Source organism: Pollicipes pollicipes, unplaced genomic scaffold (assembly GCF_011947565.3).
Source record: "Pollicipes pollicipes isolate AB1234 unplaced genomic scaffold, Ppol_2.1 Scaffold_5724;HRSCAF=6776_pilon_pilon_pilon, whole genome shotgun sequence".
NCBI lineage: Eukaryota > Metazoa > Arthropoda > Thecostraca > Pollicipedomorpha > Pollicipedidae > Pollicipes > Pollicipes pollicipes.
Window position 1 is genome coordinate 27637099 of NW_023596746.1, and position 19090 is coordinate 27656188.

The window sequence follows — 19090 nt, forward strand, 5'->3', positions numbered from 1 at the left end:
GGTCGGAGCGATAACGGAGCGGCTCTTGTTGCAGGGCTAGGTTCGGAGGACGAGGAGCGGTTGGTCGCCGACTTATTCTTTGGATACAACAAGCTGATTCGACCCGTCGAAAACATGACCAAAACGGTCCAAGTGGAATTCGGGCTCGCCTTCATCCAGCTCATCAGCGTGGTAAGTGGCTGACCGGATGCCTGGGCAAGAGGCCAGCTGCTCCTTGTCTTGACAGCTTGCCCTTTAACGATGTGCCAGGGCATTCCTGCCCGCAACAAGTCTGGGTCAAATATCCGCGTAGTTTGACTGAGACAGACAGGTTTGCTTTAGGCACACAGCAACAAAGTGAATGACTGATGCATAGGAGGTTGTCATCGATCAGCGAGTATATTTACACTCGACGCTGATATTGCCTCAGCACCATGCTATCCCCCTGTTTGTGTGGGCCATTGTCACTTGGGCTTTGCGAAGCATTCAGCTGCTGAGTGTACATGACGTCGTCTACCTCTCATCCTGGCAGGAAGGGCGGGCGCTGCGGGAATCGAACCCTGTACCCCTGGTTTTGTAGACTCTCAGCTTTACCGCTGTACTAACGGTACCCTTCTTGTGTGCAAATTCATGTTTAAGCCAGGTTCCAGTGGGGTGGGTAAGCCGCATTTCAGCATTGTGTACCATAACTATGATAATGTATATCGCTCTGCGTCTGATAAGAATGGGAGCCCCGGTTGAGCTTTTGATTAGCACTTATTCGCGGCCATAGTATGCAAATTAACTTCCCCATTTCGTATTTTGGCGAGGTCATATTCCATGCGTTAAGACAGTTTTCCCCTATTTCAGAACGAAAAGAATCAGATAATGAAGTCCAACGTCTGGCTTCGACTGGTAAGGCACCGTCAACAGCACCAATGCACGCTTCATGTTCAATACGCTGCGCGTATTCATGTTTACCCTTGTACTTAGACATAGCGCAAGCAATCACAAGTAATTCATGCCGACAAACCTGTATACTTATCCTTGCTGTTTGCCTGCTACATATTAGCAGTGATACCAGAACGCAGAATATGTTCTGCAAGAGTTCCACTTTTTCGAGAAGCATTGATGTCCCCTGACCGTTGGTACAAGAATAGTGATAAAGTGACCTGCACATAGCATTCAATTAGGATGTCATCCCGAGCCATTCAATTAAGACGTCATCCCGAATCATTCAATTAACATGCCATCCCGAACCATTCAGTGAAGATGACATCCCGAACCATTCAATAAAGTGATGCAGGATAATGCAAGTTCAAATACTCAAAAAGCCTCTGTCGCGATAGACACTTTTTAGGAGTCTGAACTTTTTGACACGTGTGCCATTCCTGTTGAAGAATATCCAGACAAGATTACGCCGAATTGGCGTGGAATGCCTACCAGCACCACCATGCTAAAATTAGTGATCCGCTCATGATAAACGCCAGTGTTTCAGCCATGCGCATTTTTTTCAACCTTTCAGTTCCATGCCTTGCAGCCGTCCTGGAATCGTCCAATGCCAATGCATGACGCATGCGACAAACCACGTGATTTGCGTAATGACTTCGCATCTGCCATATGCCACTGAAATATTTTTCTGATCGATGAACACAGCACATTTGAACACTCGGTGCTGCCTGGTGATGACAACCAAATCAGGTAACGACTGTCAGGGACCTGGTGAAAAATGACGGAGTTCAGATTACCATCTGGGTTACCACTATCTCTCTCTTCCACTCACATACGCTCGCGCCAAAGCCTAATGCACAGGCACTGGCAAGGCTTAGGAGAACTAATCTCTAATGCGAAACCAGGAAAAGCCTCTGTCGGCTTCAGCGAACCCTAAATGACTCGCCAGCCACAGCCGTGCCATTTCCAGCATGCCAATTGATGGATACTGGGCCAGAAGCACAAACCGCCATTAATCCGTTGACTGGGCTCAGAGAATAGCCGGATTCGTCTCACTGGCTGCTCTCCATATTCCCCATGTCATTTATGCTGATCTGGGAACCGGCCATCGATTTCAGCACGGTTGATGAAGTCGGTTGACCCGCTTCGGCGATCCTAAATTTTTGGTCGCGTGGCTGCAGCTTGGTGGCTCTTTGATATGATTACGGTTTGTTGTAGAATGTCGAGCCTTAACAACATGCACAAACTGTGTTCTGACGTCAAAGAAAAGCGGAACCGTCCTGTCCCATCAGCTCTTGAATAATAGAATTGTTTGTTGGTCGCCAAAATGCCCAAAGCCAGAGCTTTGGAATCGTCACTACAGGCTAGTTGTATTTGTGCCATGTTGTATCCGTGGATGTTGGCGAATTTCAGCGTTTCATATGGAAGCCGGTTTTAATTACATCAGCCGCGTTTCTCTAGTAGGGAAACTGTGTAGAAGACTTATCGTACGCCAAACAAGGTCGGTCATTGTAGCATTCTTACAATAATCATCGGGTGAAACAATATGCTTTATCTGGGCTAAGGTGCATCGCTGTTTCGCTCTGGACGCACACTTAGACCATTAGTGCTAGGAGATGCCGAGTGTTGCACGGTTAACAGCAGCACCTGTGAATCATCATGTGTGCATCTCTGGCACGCGACAATTGGAAAAATGAAACCGTTGAACGCACTTCCACAAAAAAAGAACACTTTCATGGACCACTTCAATGCACGGCTCGGTGCAGATTCTGGGGCCCGTCATCGTACGGCCCATTATGGGGCGTCACTGAATACAGCGGTCAAGAGGTGGGGAATGCGACGAAATGGTGGGCAACGCTGCACCACTCGCACCCAACAGGAGAACCTCCTCCCCTGCTGCGGCCGCTCAGCCGGGACCGGCCTGTCCATTGCTGCGGCCGCTCAGCCAGGGCCGGTCTGTCCACTTCTGCGGCCGCTCAGCCGGGACCGGCCTGTCCACTGCTGCGGCCGCTCAGTCGGGCCGGCCTGTCCACTTCTGCGGCCGCTCAGCCAGGGCCGGTCTGTCCCCTGCTGCGGCCGCTCAGCCAGGGCCGGCCTGTCCACTGCTGCGGCCGCTCAGCCGGAACCGGCCTGTCCACTGCTGCGGCCGCTCAGCCAGGGCCGGTCTGTCCACTTCTGCGGCCGCTCAGCCAGGGCCGGTCTGTCCACTGCTGCGGCCGCTCAGCCAGGGCCGGTATTTCCACTGCTGCGACCGCTCAGCCAGGGCCGGTCAGTCCACTGCTGCGGCCGCTCAGCCAGGGCCGGTCTGTCCACTGCTGCGGCCGCTCAGCCAAGGCCGGTCTGTCCACTGCTGCGGCCGCTCAGCCAGGGTCGGTCTGTCCACTGCTGCGGCCACTCAGCCAGGGCCGGTCTGTCCACTGCGGTGGCCGCCCAGCCGGGACCGGCCTGTCCCCTGCTGCGGCCGCTCAGTCGGGGCCGGTCTGTCCACTGCGGTGGCCGCTCCGCCAGGGCCGGTCTTTCTTCTGCTGCGGCCGCTCAGCCAGGGCCAGTCTGTCCACTGCTGCGGCCGCTCAGCCGGAACCGGCCTGTCCACTGCTGCGGCCACTCAGCCAGGGCCGGTCTGTCCACTTCTGCGGCCGCTCAGCCAGGGCCGGTCTGTCCACTGCTGCGGCCGCTCAGCCAGGGCCGGTATTTCCACTGCTGCGGCCGCTCAGCCAGGGCCGGTCTTTCCACTGCTGCGGCCGCTCAGCCGGGACCGGCCCTCTGCGCTAAGAAATCCCGGCTCTGTGGCCACAGACCATTGATCGGCTCACCCTGGCCGCTGCGCAAACAACCGCTGGCTTTTAAACAGCGTCGGCAGCGACGCCGGCGCTGCTGAGGAGCGCTCGCCCGCCGGCGCCCGGTCGGGCCGCGGAATCGGGCCGCTGTCGAAAAGGTTTTCAATTGGCTGGCCGTGGTGGGTCAATGATGGACGCCCCGCCGCCAACTTTCGGCGTCGAACGTTCGTAATTCTTGGCAGACAAACACACGGCGATGGATTGAACGGCCATGATATTTGAAAACTTTGTCAGCCCCGGGCTGATCAACAATAAAACTTGTTTCGAAGAAATCCGCTGTCCGTCTTGGCGCTCCGGGGATTTGATGACGCACTGTTTTGAAAACGCCGGAATTGAGAAGCTGAGTTTGCCCGCTGACCACGGCTCGGTGAGGTAATTGTGGCTTATTTCTGAATCTCACGTCCCTAGTTACATTGATGAGAAATGTAAGAAGCAAAAGAAAAACGTCTCGCCAATGGTCGCACGTGTACTTGAGACGAAGCGCAATGCTTGCTAAATGGGTGTTGCAAAAACGCGATTGGGAGCAGCAACGATCAGGAGATTACGGACTTGACAGACATAATCAGGTCTATTCGTAGTTACATGGTCTATTGTGGCCCATTTGCGGGTTAATGGTGCGAAACTTGGTTCCCCGTCGTTCAGACCCACAACCATCCTGACCGTATTGCTGGTGCCATGGCGGCTTTGACCGCACCATTTGTCCGACACTGCATGTGGTGATAGGTCAGGGGTCAATGAATTTCGTGGACAATAGTGTAGACGGGCGCCTTGCGGAGTTTATTCGACCGTAACGAAATCAGGATTCTCTGAGCCAAAACCAGCGCCTAGGACCGCAGGATCTCGCAACGGTCATCGCCATGCAAGGAAGTCAAAGATTTTCCGCAGATGGACATGGCAATCATGTTTGCTGTATGGTTTTGATCGCGTCATTTTCCTGCGAAGACGAAAGCATTTCATGTAACGAAGAGACCTGGAGAGCACAAACCTATGGGCTGTCAACATACTACGCACATGCAAAGCTCGTACCGACCCTCCTGTATTCAATCAAGCATTTAAGTTGCATTTTTGGCCAATTGTAGCGTTCACAACTAGGCGCGAAATTCATTTGGTGCATGGATCATGTTGTTATTTGCCTCGCTGTTTGCATGTTGCGGCATGCACTTGTGCTATGCTTAATCATGTAACATGTGGTGCCTCTCTGAATTAGCCCAACATTTCTGAAATTATCACACCTTTGATATATGCACGTATCGTGAATATATCTGAACAGCTCGTAACTCGGATCACTTAAGCCGCCCATACAATGTCACGGAGAACGCCCAGCCATGTTTGAAGAAACTTAGGCGGCTTATCTAATCCCATGAGCTGCTCTTTCGCTTCTGTGACGGCAGTCCGCCATAACGCTGTTGCTACGTAAGTGTGTAATCACACACGGAAGACACTCTTCTTTAAAGCTGGTTTATGTGGTAAAAACTCGAAAATCTCCCAATCTTCCCAAACATTGCCAAAAAATTGTCCGGGGGAAGGAGGGCCCGTACATCACAAGCAGGCTTCAGGCTTTGGCTGACAGCCAGGAACGAAGTAGCCTGCTGAGCCCGCGTTGGGAGAAAGACGGCAGGTGAATTTGCTGTGGGTGGCATCCAAAAGCTCCCATTCATCGACATTCAGCTAATTCGTTACAATTCGTCTCCTGGACCTTTCTTTTTTTGCCAAAACAATTTGTCGTCGTACTACAGGGCGTTTTTGTCGTCTGCACGGTGCAAGGAGATTTATATCTCTATCTTATCTAAATTGCCATATAATCCCCCGCCGGGCAAATCTCAGATATGATGGTATAAAATGTTTCAGTATTTGGGGCGTGTCGAAATATATTTACCTCGTGAGAATCTTAAAAGACGCATTTATCTACCCATCTACCGGTGTATCTATCTATCGATCTCATTCTCTACCTATATATCCATATCTACTTATCTATCTATAGGTATAAAGAGATGGATAAATAAGTAAATGTATATATATATATATATATATATATATATATATATATATATATATACTCAAATACAATTTAAACCAACTTTGACAAGCGGTAGCTTATTGCTAACGTAGTTTGTTCATGGCTCCCAAAACTCATCATAAACACAACAAGATGTTTTAAAATCCTATCAGATTCAAACTGTTATTCTTTTGTAAGATGTATTCCAAACAACGTGATTTGGTTGCTTTCTGGGATATGTGGCCGCACTAGCAGTGAGTGCTGTGCGAACCATAACCCTTACCATCCGATCGTGAAATCCCAGGACGGCAGAATTTTGTGGCGAACGTACCGCAATGCCCGACACGGTCCGCCATGCCCTGTGACGTCATCTGACCTTAAGCACAGCCGCCACCACCGGTCACAGGCCATCCCAGTTGAGGGGACTAGTGAGCACCTAAAGTGACCCGAACCCGCCCCGCCACGCGCGCCTGAATCGTAAGGCAGCCGGTCTAACCAATGGAGCTATGGGGAGGACATTTCTGGGGAAGATTGCGGCAGTTCAAGCGTTGTGCACTTTTCTACTGACTGATGAATGGCTGTAAAGTCGAAGGCTCGGTGCTTGCTACTGATCGTCTTTTGGTTACTGTTGATGTAATCAGCGGGGTACCTTTCACGTCCGCTTTCGGAGATGACATAAATGACATGCCATGGCCGTTGAACGCCTCGTAAAAAAGCTAAAGCTTATTCATGTAATCTATGTCTCTGTGTCGGACAGAAATGGACAGATTACCAGCTGATGTGGGACGAGTCGGACTACCGTGGCATCCAGGTGCTGCGCCTGCCCCCCGACAAGGTGTGGAAGCCTGACATCGTGCTCTTCAACAAGTGAGTGCCCAGCCAGCGTCCTCGATGCCGCGCGTCATCCGCTGAGACTAACTGCCGGATGGGCATGCCAGGCGTGCAGACAGTCATTAAGCCGGCGCCATGGTACCACGCAGTTTGTCCGGCACAATTCGCACAATTCATTCGTGATGGTAATGCTTGGAATCATTCGCATCTGTCGTATGGTGTGAGAGACGGGATTGGTGGAGGCAGCCCTTAGCTGGCCTTAGTCGTCTTCAATGAATGGTGACGACTTTAAAAAAAAAGGAAATGCGAATGTCTGCTTAGCTGGCTGGCACTTGAACATATTTGAGCTCGTGGTTTTAGGTGGATATTTGGAAAGGACAAGTGCCACATTTAGTTCAAGATTAGACCGTTGCCGGATGTATCTATATAAGGCATGTCTGATTCTGGTGGCGGTGCCAATGTCCTCGAAATTGCACTGAAAATCAGGTTTTCACTTTCGAATCACGTCTTGTTCCCAGAAAACTCTTCCGTCTGCTTTTGCTGCTAATAAATATAAAAGTTTCTTTCTGTCCACCAAAATGTAGTTCGTTCTATTCGCTTTCGGCCAAAACGTTTGAACTATGGACTTTGTGATCAATCTGCTTTTTCATCTCGTTTTAATACAAATATGCAATTCACTTTACTAACTCCAATGGCTGGCAGCTGTAACCTCGCACCTTCCACGCTGGTTTCCTCGAGACTGACCTAAAATTCACCGTTTACATTTAAAATCGCGATTTTCCTAGAACGCTACCATCTTCCTTTGTTGCTTATCACTATAAAAGTTCCTTCCATTGAACAAGGCCAACCTTGGTGATTGTATCCATCAGCAGCCCACATGTTCGGAAAATAGGGCTTATGACCGACCTGCTGTTTTTCTTGTCTTCATGCAAATATGCTATTCAGTTCCTTCATATCCAGTGGTCCACCCGTTGGCCACTTCCACCGATTCTGCCCGTGACTTGATTTCTAAACCAATAGCATCGTCAGAGTCCCCCCCAACGAATCGCTCGGGGGCTTCCAAATTTCTACTCTGTGGGCGATTAGCAGCCAGCGATCTGATGGTTGTAGTGATACTGGAGGTGCGGTTGACCTTGTCTGGCTTTGGTTGGCTGCTTATCATAGAAAATTAATCCAAATAAGTCGCCTGCACTTTACTTTTGGGAACTCACGCGAGCATTCTAGTGGCGTTCCCGGTCAAAACCAACTTTGGTAATACCTTGGTTGTTTTTTCTGGACCTCCAAACGAAATATTTTTCATAATCAATGCCATGCACGTTCACAGCTGCTCAATAATTTCGCACCAAGGATAAAATATCATAGCTAAACGCTCAACTGAACCGAAAGCTCTACGACCTCTTGGTGTCAAAATTGATGGAAATTACGGCGTAGTTTACATCAGGCACCTGGCTACCTTAAAATGAAGGACTGTTTGACATGCGTCTTTGTTATGCGTGTCTCATTTTTGTATACATCATTTGAAGTTCTTCTGCGTTTCCCCACGATGAGTGTGATTCGGATGGTTCTCGCCTCCATACAGATGACAGCGCCCTATTTCTCCAGGCCATCTATCATCATATCCTTAGCCTTCTTGTTGTGTTGTCAATATGTGGCTCCTTTGTCAACGGGACCGTTTATCATCTCGTCGTGCCTGAGCGATGATGCGCTATATGCCGTAACCCCGAGCCAGTAATTGCATCAATCAATCACGCCATCATTAGCGGTGTAACGTGCTTGTGCCTCGCGCCGCGCCGGCCTCTGGCGGGTGATGCCACCTGGTCTTCTGACGGGGTGACGTCACCGGGCATCTGACGGGTGACGTCACCCGGCCCTCTGACGGGGTGACGTCACGGGGCCTGTGACAGTGTGACGTCAACTGGTCTTCTCACCACAGTGCCGACGGCAACTACGAGGTCCGCTACAAGTCTAACGTGCTGGTGCACCCGAACGGAGAGGTGCTCTGGATCCCACCTGCTATCTACCAGGTACGGGCAGCGACGGGCCGGCTTCAGAAGGCGGGGCTCGTGCACGTGATATGGCACAACAATCTGCAGAATCTGCGCTGCTGCGCACCCTGGGTGATGCACTATGGGTCATCTTGCGTTCGTAAGTGGGCCTAAATCAAAAGTGGAAACCCGTAGAAATGAAATATTCGGCGTGTAGACATGTTGCAAGCTGAATGGAGAGTTGTGAATTTATCGTTATATTCTAATATCGCTCTGCCGATTTGTTTGAACCAATCCGCCGAAGCCGCCATTACAGATATGTGCCTGGTTCCTGATGGCCCGGTTCCGGAACCAGAAAGAACCCAGGATCCACCCTTATATTTAGTCGAAGGATCGAGCAAGAACCAAGATCCATCCTGGCAATATCGTGGTTGGTTGAAAAATCCAGCAGGAACCAAGATCCATGGTTTTATTTTGTGTAAAGAATCAGTGGAAACCAGGATCCAGGATGTTGGTTTGTGGAAAGAACCAGCCGGAACCAGGATCCAGGGTTTTGTTTTGCTGACAAAAGCAGTGGAAACCACGATCCGTGGTTTTGTTTTGTCGAAGGAACCAGTGGAAAACAAAAACCAAAACTGGGAACCAGGCAGATATCTGGTTGTCAAGCAGGCTTCGGCTTTGCTTACATGCGAGAAAATGGAAGAGATGTGTTTCAGCTTTACAAAGCTGTTATATTTATTCCAGTGCACTATTCTGTTCAAAAAGCAAGACACTCGGCTACCAAGACTCTTGGGGACATATTTGTACGAGCGTTACCGGAATGAATTAGGCATGTCGCGTTCCGCGCTATTTTTGCGCGTTTTTTTGTGTGCTAGATATAGGCATTCGGTTTTAACTCAACAGAAACATCCCGCACAGACTTATGCGAACAAAGGTATCGAGCTACAGTTGACGCATGCTTTGGCGGCCTGTCACCTGGCGGACGAAGCAGTAATAACTACGCTGGTGACCGGACAATGCTCATTGAAACTTGAAAGACACAAAACGCTTGCTTTTGTGAGGTAGGAAAGTTACGTGTGATGCAGCTAGCGACTTACCAAGTACATGTATGATAAAACTTTCACAGGTATAGCTGTGTACAGTGCGCATGAAAGCAAGCAGTGTAAGCAGCCTTCATTTTCGCTAGCTCTTAGCTTTCAACCTTCAACTTTTTCCCTTAGGCTCCCATTTCAAGCCACACTCTTCTCTCCCTCTCCCTCTCTTTCTTCCCCTCTCTGTCTCTCATCTCTCTCTCTCTCTCCCTCCCTCTCTCTCTCTCTCATATCTCTCTCCCTCTCTCTTTCTCTTCCTCTTTCTCTCTCTCTCTACCCATCTATCTATCTCTCTTTTTCTGTTGTCCCGTGTGGGTAGCAATCTCCTGTGCCGTCTTCATCAGAGTCGGCCTGGAGTCATAAAACACCTGTGGCTAATTTCCCTGCCCGTGAACTGCGGGGTCAGATTGCCTGCGGGTGCCTTACGGCAAGCTGTAAATCGGCAATTGGTTTGCGTGTCTGCCAGGAGCACTCGGCAGCGCCGCGTTTGTCGCCACGTCACGGAGGTGCCTTGTGACGTTTATTCAGGTAAACGGTGGATGCAGAGCTATACCAGAAGCACAGGTGAGATCTCGCTCCGAAGTCTGCGGTGTGAGTATCGCGAAGATCGAGCAACGCACGCGGTTACTGAAAACGCGTTGACAATCTCAGATAAAAATGTGTGAAAACAAACAGGCACACTGAGGTGTTGGCCTGAATACGAGAAGAGACTGAAGACGAAAATGTTGCCGGAGGATTCCCAGTTTCATCCGTCGGTGGTCGGCACCCCTACGTTTCAGTGAAAAGGGCACGAGCCTTTAAAACGATGCGATAGAGTCTCCTGTCAGGCACTCGGCAGATAGGATTCATGCGGCAAAACGGCGAGTTCGAAAGGAAGAACAGGCCGACCCGGCGTTCATCTGAGAATGGTCACTCCGAACGCGAGCAGGGTCAACACATGTCCGACGTCCGTTCCAAGACTAAAGTTAGTCTCCTCAGCCGATGATGTGATAAGGGGGCTCCAACTGCCTTTTTTGGGCGACATTTCACCCAATCGACGTGCGACTTACGCGGCACTCAACAAAGGATAAGCAAGCCTTCGCAAACATGGCGACCGCCGCCGGGGCCACCGGGTCAACGGGCGCCTGATCTGACACCCGAATGTTACACAGGAAGCCATGATGCCTGGATATCCAGCCGGCGCTGAGAATTCCGGCGCCTGAAACAGCCGAGCTGTTCGTGAGCCTCTAGCCGCGGCACTGGATGCCGTGTCTGGGCGCTGAGTACCACACCATAGAGCAGCTATCATTGTCGCGCTTTCCCGCCCACTCGGACTCTTCAGGAAGGACGCGCAACAGTCCCGCAATAAGGAACTGACAACGTACCGTGTGGGAAACGTTAGAAAAGGCTAGCCTGCATGACGTCGCCGACCAGATCGCGCACCTATTGGACAAGAGTAACCTCATCACCAGCTCGTAGGTGAGCAGCGGAAGGTGACAGGGCATTATTAGAGGAGGCGCCCGTCGTCGTACAATAGAATCCTCTAGGAGTCTCACAAAATCTGGTAGAAGCTAACACAGGCGACACCGACTCCGACTAGACAGGTTTCCAATCAGCGAGTATATATGTGTGCCTCGTTATACGTAGCGCGTGTGAACCATATGATTTTTAACATCGTCAGTAGTTTAGAAATAACGTTACACTCGAATTTAATGGGCGAGATCCCCCCTTACACAAGCTTAATTCCAAGAAACCTTGTCAGGCATGGTATCTCAGTTCAACCACCTTGATTTAAGCCTGGGGAAGTCAATGATGTGACGTTTACGATACAGAGTGCAGACTCTGAATTAGCATGGAAAGCTGCCTTCAATCACTTGTTTTGAGCGATTTATGCCAACTCGCTGAATAACACTGCTGAAGGTAATCTTACCCATAGTGCGTTGGAACACCAATCTGAGTAATTTGATACAAAACGCTACGTGACACGGAGCTTGTGCTTGGAACATCTCCCGGCGACATGAGTTGGCTGTATTTGTTTCGTCTCGTGAAGAGAGCTACTGGTCTTCGATATTATCGACCTCAGCATCTCACAGAATGGTGCTGAACGCCCTAAGCCATGCGCGCTGAGAGCCATTCTCACGAAAGTAGAGAACATTACTGTGACCGGCCCCATTTGCCGTTCAGCATCAAAATTTAACACATGGTGGTGTTCCATCCGGGGATTCGGCGCGGATTTATCGTAAAGCGCCCTGGTGGCGAAGCTGTTTGCAGAGCAGCCAGCCAGCATTATCCATGTAACCTTGAAACAAATCGCAAGCATAGAACCACATCTCTCAAACAGGCTAAAGTCCCGGTCTGGAGTCGGGACGGCCGGCGGGCCTCCCCGCGCCCACCTCGCGTTAGTCGCCCGCCACCGGCAGGGGAGGGGTAGAGTAAGGAGGGAAGGGGAGGGGACGGAGGGCGGACAGCCGCGGCTGCCTATTGCCGAGTGCGCCGGCGACATTTCATTCACAGGCGGCCAGCCATTTGGCGCAGTCGGCCGCGACCGTCCAGCCGCTGCCGCCGCCGTCTCGCCCGCGAACGCGTTGTCATGGAGACGGTCGGGCGGCGCGTCGCTTTGAAGAGGCGAGGGGCTATTGATCTGGTAACGCCAGCCGTGTGCCATATTGACACAGGGTGAGATGCGACTGCCCGGGGCGCCGAGCAGTGCGTGGCGCGATAAGGAAGGAGTGGATCGCCTCGCGCCGCCCACCGCACCGAGTAATTATTCGCGCCGACGGATCGACGGCCGCCGTCCAGGCCCGGCCCGGCGCCGGCCGGTGCCCGCGACGGCTGTGGGGCGATAGTCTGTAGTGCGCCGCAACTGCCTCATCTGGCCGCTGCGGCCTCGAGATTAGGGGATCGGCCTCCTGCGGCCGTGACCCGGATATGGCCGGAGGCGATCCGCCGGCGCGCCCTCAGCGCAGCCGTAACACCGGGCCGGCGATTTTCTCCTCCTGGGTGGGAGGGCGAGAGACATTGATGAAGGGAGGCGGAGGGCGGAAGGAAGAGATCCATGGCGGGAGGGGTATGGGTAGGAGGATAAATTGCTGGGAAGAGGAAGTGGGAAAAGTGGAGGGGAAGTGACATGACAAAGAAGATAATCATTTTTGAAGCGCTTTTAGCGCTTTGGACGTTTTCACAGCACCTCGTCACGCGGCCAAAAAACGAGTGACGAAAGCATTAAAACGTACTACATTGCTGTTTATCACATTTCTGAACCGCCCGGCCTCCGCGCTGAGCAGCGAATTCGGAAGCGCTTTGCCCCCACTCACTGACCGTGGCGTATCGTCCATTAATAGTGGTGCCGTGCAATAACCGCGCCGGCGGGGACCGCGTCATTGGGGCCAGTCGTTGCCTGCGACCCGGGCTCTGAATCAGCTTGGCCCGTGGAAGTTGTCCGATTCTTTGGTGTGCTGCCGGACAAACGGCCTCTTGAACCTCGCTGAACAGCGCTGCGTCTCACATAACTTTGGGCCGGCGTCTGCGGCAGGGCCGGCTGGCGGCGGAGCCCCGCCGGCGTCCCCGGTCCCCCCTCCCCGTCCCGGTCCGCAGCGTCCCCCCCCCCCCGCCCACCCGGAGCGCGCGGTGGGTGTGGCCTGTCGGAGCGGGCCTCCGGAGAAGCTCCGCAGAACCCTGCACAGTCTGCTCACGCCGGCTGAGCGGCGGCAGACGTGGACGCGAGCGACTTCATAGGCGAATCCAGCACACAGTCGCGGAAGAGAATTTCGGAGCTTAGAATACTTCGCTAGTTCTCTGGAAACCAATTCAAGGGGGGTGATTTTCGGCGTTTTCTTCGGAAGGAGCTTCTGTCACGTCCGTCGCCCTTTCGATCCGTCCCGGGGTACCTCCAGAAGGACCTGGTAATCTACGCCCGCCCCTCCCCTTCTTCGCCGTGTGTGTGTGGGTGCGCGGAGGGGGGAGGGGCTGTGGTCAATGGGCATGTGTCTCCAGAGAGGGCCGCGCTGAGCCCCGCCCTCCGTCGCGCCCGGCCGTCCTTGTGGTGGTCTCATTGATTATGTACGCAGCCCGCTGGTATGCCATCTGACAGGCAATTCTTGACGCATATTACTGGCAGACATTCGTGGGACGCCGTGGGGGACGCCGCCGGCGAACCGCGGCGCTAGAAGCATGATCAAGTCTTCGTTTATTTGGTTTCAAATGGGCCGAGCGGTGGAGCAAGAAAGCGGCTCAGGCTGCCGGAAAATAGCCTGATCTATTACTCTGTATAGATCCAGCTAAGCGGAAATGCCCTCTGGACAAAGGCAGCGCTGCCGCACGAAGGCGCATGCTGCCACGGCGGGTGCAAGAAAAGCCGCACCGTCGTCGCCGTCGGCGGCGGCGGCGGCGGCGGTGGCGGCGGCGGCGCCGGACGGATATTTTCGCCGCGTCGTGCCGACAATTTCCAGCTGTCGGCCGCTGTCGGCCGAATGTTTGTGTCGCCGCGCGCCGCCGGAGTGACACCCGATTCCGACACGAGAGTGTGCCGCGTTCATTAGCTTCCGGGCGCGGCTGGGCGCGAGAAATAGTGAAATGAAACGACGCACCCTGCCTGGAAACGAAAACAGGGACTCCGTGTGAATGCTGCCTCTTCCACGTTTGTGGTTCATATATGATATGTAGTGAGACAAATTTTCCATTGAGGTATATGGTGTCCCCGGCGGGTGATTTGAAAGCTAGTAACTTGATACGTGAATTCAACAAAATTTGTAAACGTCTCTGTGAGGCCAGAGCTTCGCCTGAGGCACAAGAGCTTACCGCCTCCTTGCCTCAGCAAGCAACCGAACATTAAGTACTCGTCGTCAGTCTTGCTCTGTGACACCGTCCAGCCTATTCGGGTGGAAGAATTCCGATTACCCGTGCCATGGCTTATGCGCATGCGACGAGGGATGACCATATGCAGATATTGGTAGGTGTCTTCATCCCCTGCGCGCAGTTCCTGAACCGCCTTTTCATTGAATCTTATGTCCATCTTCCAGGCTCCCCGCTCCCCTTCCCCTCCAACAGGCTCAGCCATCCGGGCACTCTCTTCGGGCTCGCCGGTTTCACAGCCTCACGGACATTCTGTTGCGGACAGGAATTTAATCGCCGGTGACGTGGCACGCACACCAGCCGTGTTCTGCTGTAAACAAAGCTCGAAGGGATCAGCTTTGTCGACGGCTGGCACGCCGGAATCTCATTAAATCCTGCCCCCGAGAGGCGACTAATGACACAGATGCAGCTGTCCTCTTAATGAAGCGCCGACAGGAGGCAGGCGTAATCGAATGGCAGTCCGCGTATGCTGTGCCGATAAGAACACTGGCGGAAGATGCTGAATTCCCGCCGCCGCCTCCGTCAAAGTAAAGGCAAGCGAGGACTGTCGACTGCCATATGTTTTAATCGCAACGACTTAGACGGCTCGGTCCGCCCCTGGCTGGCTCTAATTGCGCTTCGTCTGCTTCTCCCCAGAGCTCGTGCACGATCGACGTCACGTACTTCCCGTTCGACCAGCAGACCTGTGTCATGAAGTTCGGCTCGTGGACCTTCAACGGCGACCAGGTGTCGCTGAAGCTCTTCAACAATAAGGAGTTCGTCGACCTCTCCGATTACTGGAAGTCGGGCACCTGGGACATCGTCGAAGTGCCCGCCTACCTCAACCATAAGAACCAGACCTCCCCGAAGGAAACGGACATCACGTTCTGGATCACGATCCGGCGCAAGACGCTCTTCTACACGGTGAACTTGATCCTGCCCACGGTGCTGATCTCGTTTCTGTGTGTGCTCGTGTTCTATCTACCGGCCGAGGCGGGCGAGAAGGTCACCCTGGGAATCAGCATCCTGCTCTCCCTGGTCGTGTTCCTGCTGCTCGTCTCAAAGATCCTGCCGCCGACGTCGCTGGTGCTGCCGCTCATCGCCAAGTACCTGCTCTTCACCTTCGTGATGAACACTGTCAGCATCCTGGTGACTGTGGTTATAATCAACTGGAACTTTCGGGGGCCGCGCACCCACCACATGCCAAACTGGATACGCGTCGTCTTCCTCAAGTATATGCCTATTTTCTTATTTATGAAGCGTCCGAAAAAGACTCGCTTGCGGTGGATGATGGAGGGCCCGGGTGCGGGGCCGGCCGGCGGGCCACCGGGCGGGCACGTGCCCTCCTACAGCAGCCCCGACCTGTCGGCCAAGTACACCAAGCCCAAGATGGAGGCCATGGAGCTCTCCGACCTGCACCACCCCAACTGCAAGATCAACCGCGGCGGGCTGGAGCCGCCTTCGGACATGCGGCGCGACAGCGACGCCTCCGACTCCGTCTTCCTCACGGCTGAGGCCTACAAGGCCACCGAGGCCGTCGAGTTCATCGCCGAGCACCTGCGCAATGAGAACGAGTACATCCAGGTGAGGGTGGCGCGCTCGCGGCCCGAGCAGCCACCGCTCGGGGCTCGCGTGTGTTCGCGCGGTCGGGCAGCGGGGTCGGCCGTCGAGATCTAGGGTTGAGGAGAAGCGTCTTTTTGAATGTCGGTGCAGTAGGGGGAGTCAGCGGAATTTTAAATCTCTCTGAAAGGTCCGATAACTCTATTTAAGACTCCAGAAACATGGGTGAAGAGTGTTGAAGGCTTGAAATGTTCTGCCTATTGATCAGACCATTTGGTTTCGTTCACGTCTTGGCTTCGGAATTGGCTGGTGATCAGCTGCGGCGCACAATGTTCGATGGTAACGCACGAAGCTGGGGACGAGGTCGACCTCGTTAAAGGCTGCTGTCAGTTCCGCGCGTTCTGTTTGTTACCACGCCGCTCCGTCTTGTGGAGCAGGCGTTCTAGCGGCCAATGGCTGAAATGTCTGCGTTCTGAGCTTGTGATTCTCAACCTTGAAACGTTTCTATGTGACCACTCTTTACGCGCTAGAGCGGTGATCCTTCGACCCGTAAATCGCACCTTCATCTCCCGTCTGATCTTGCGCCGGCCCACAGATTCGCGAGGACTGGAAGTACGTCGCCATGGTGATAGACCGGCTTCAGTTGTACCTCTTCTTCGCGGTAACGACAGCTGGAACCATCAGCATCCTCATGGACGCTCCTTTCATCTTCGAGTACGTCGACCAAGACAAGATTATCGACATCTACCAAGGCCGGTAGACAGCCACCGCCGCACTGGGGGCAGACCGCCACTTCGTCACAACAGGCGTCGTCCTCCGGCCATTTCTGTGCCCACCGCCAGCGCGCCCGCCGTGGGGTCGCCGTCGTCACGGCCTGTCGGTGACGTCTGCAGGCTGTGGCGTGGTCCATCGGTGACGCCTGCAGGCTGTGGCGTGGTCCGTGGGAACCCGGACGGGTGTTGGTGCGCTGCTGCCGATGTTGGCCGGCGGATTCTGATGACTGTGCTCCGGCCTAGCAGCATCAGGACCGGCAGACCCGAGCTAGCTGCTGCTGCTCCTGCTAGCCGCTGTGGTGTGGTGAGTGTTTTCGATGAGTGTTGCGTACAACCGGGAGGTGAATCACCTTGAACTGAAAAGGGCAATCGCGGGATTGCACGCTCATAACAACCGAGGCAGATGGCAGGTGTGCTCGCGAGAATTCACTGGCTGCGACAATTCCAAACATCAACCGAAATCCACCCATGGTGTTGTCGTGCGGATTCGCTTGGTAAGCGTGTAATCACCACTCAAACCTCCACCGCTAACCGACGTAGACACGCATGGAAACACATCATGAGCGTGCAGTATCGGCCAACCACCCCTCGACGCCAGCAAGCTTACTGAACTGAGACTAAGGGCAGCGCGACAGGCGGGCTTCCACACGGGCTAGCCGGAGCGCATGAGTGCCCTGCACGTTGTGCGCATACAAGCGGCAGTGATGCACCAGCGTGGCTCTGCTCATTTCGCCCCACCCCGCCCGCCGGTAGCGGGGCCGCCCAGTGGCGCCGCCGAGCCCGCCGGCGTCTCGCGCGGTGGCGGCGTCAGTCGCCAGCTAGTCAATATCGAGGTAACCGCCGCCGCTAGACTAGCCGACCCGTGTAGCGTAGCGTAGCAGATTCTTCGGTGCGAGGAACACTTGGTGGGTTGCGTAGCCGTTAAAAGGAAATGCTCAATGCCTGCCGCGGTGGCGGCCGGCGCGTCAGCGCTGCGGTCCGCATCCAAACACGCCGACTCGTGCGGCCGCGGAGGCCGGCTTCATTTTTTACAGAATACGGGTGTGCTGTTGTTGGTGAGATTGCGCCGTGCAGCGCGACTGCTGCTGATTGCCGAGGCGGTGACTGCCGACACGTTAGACCTTTATCCAGCGGCGGAGAGCGCGGCTCGTCGTCCGCTGATTTGTGGAGGCGGTGGTGACGTCAGTCGGTGCTGCAGGACTCACCGGCTGTCGGCGGCTGCCGGCGGCGCCGGCGGCGCCACCCTGCGTGGAATGCCTATTTTCGAGCGAGGGCACTTTGGTTGGTGCATTTCCTGTGACGTCAAAACAGCGCGGGCCATTGCTATGACGTCACGTGAATGCAGTGTGATGACGTCATCGCTGTCTGCGGGCCGCTACTCCGACTGCAGTCGTGGCGCTGCCGACTATATCAATGTGTCTGGACAATGCCAACCATTGAGTATCATCAGATGGCAGATTTCAGTTGGATTTAGTAGTTTTCCCATTGGAGCCGCTGTTCCAGGACTAAGCGATGCTGACCGCGCTGACACTGCGGCCGTCGCTGACATTGACCTACGCCCGGAACATGTCAGCACCGTCAGCTGCGTGGTGTGGTGGGCGGTGTGGCGCAAGTAACTGGCGGCTGTCCGATGGAGCACGTCGCGTTTTTGCAATTTCTGGTCTGGTGTTGTTCATCTGCGAGCGGAACTGTGTGTGGCCTGGTGGCTCGGCGCTTTCACTGGGCGTGAAATATAATGAGGGAAGCATGCTCCACGCGCCCAGCAGTCAAAAGTCGACTCATCTGGTGGAAGCCACCGCGTGTCGCGTCAGACTAGTCAAATCTCATCTCCGGCATAGGTGCAGGGAAATTAGACCAGAGAAACGCAGTGCCACGGCCACGCGTTCGCGCCGACGCACGGCAATCAACCAAAGCCAGCCAGCGTTCGCAGGATTGCCCGATTGGATATCCGGATTGAATATCCGGATTGGATATCCGGATTGAATATCCGGTTGGATATTCGGATTGAATATCCGAATTCGTACGCACTTGAACCAGCTTTCAAATCACGCAGGGTCCTTAGCCACCGGCCTATGCAGCCGCACGCGACCGCTTCGGGTCGCCATCCGACATTGCTCAAAGAATGGCTTACTACACAGGTCCATAACGTTTCCTTTGATCGCCTTCGCGCGACCGCGACCGGGCGGCGCCCGCGTGCGCTCGCGGGCACCGCGCGCCGCTCACGGCCACCAGCCGTCGTGCGCTTGCTGCCCGGTGGCTGGATGGCGGCTCGCCGACGCGGGGCACGCGGCGCTTGGTG

The 19090-nt window shown here is 54.0% G+C and overlaps 1 protein-coding gene across 1 annotated transcript; it reads left to right on the forward strand.

The window, feature by feature from the left end:
* The first annotated feature begins 27 nt into the window (after positions 1 to 27).
* On the forward strand, positions 28 to 18563 carry LOC119102606 (acetylcholine receptor subunit beta-like 1). The gene is made up of 6 exons (XM_037226047.1): positions 28 to 171; positions 829 to 873; positions 6500 to 6609; positions 8507 to 8597; positions 15116 to 16042; positions 16614 to 18563. Exons 1-6 carry the CDS (start codon positions 115 to 117, stop codon positions 16776 to 16778), a joined length of 1395 nt encoding a protein of 464 aa, XP_037081942.1. The 5' UTR covers positions 28 to 114; the 3' UTR covers positions 16779 to 18563.
* Positions 18564 to 19090: the final 527 nt, after the last annotated feature.

Bases quoted from the DNA above. Each gene is read 5' to 3' on its own strand.
- LOC119102606 (XM_037226047.1), top strand. From the start codon at position 115: ATGACCAAAACGGTCCAAGTGGAATTCGGGCTCGCCTTCATCCAGCTC. The intron at 6,610-8,506 runs GTGAGTGCCCAG...TTCTCACCACAG, and splicing joins GACATCGTGCTCTTCAACAA to TGCCGACGGCAACTACGAGG. The intron at 16,043-16,613 runs GTGAGGGTGGCG...GCCGGCCCACAG, and splicing joins ATGAGAACGAGTACATCCAG to ATTCGCGAGGACTGGAAGTA.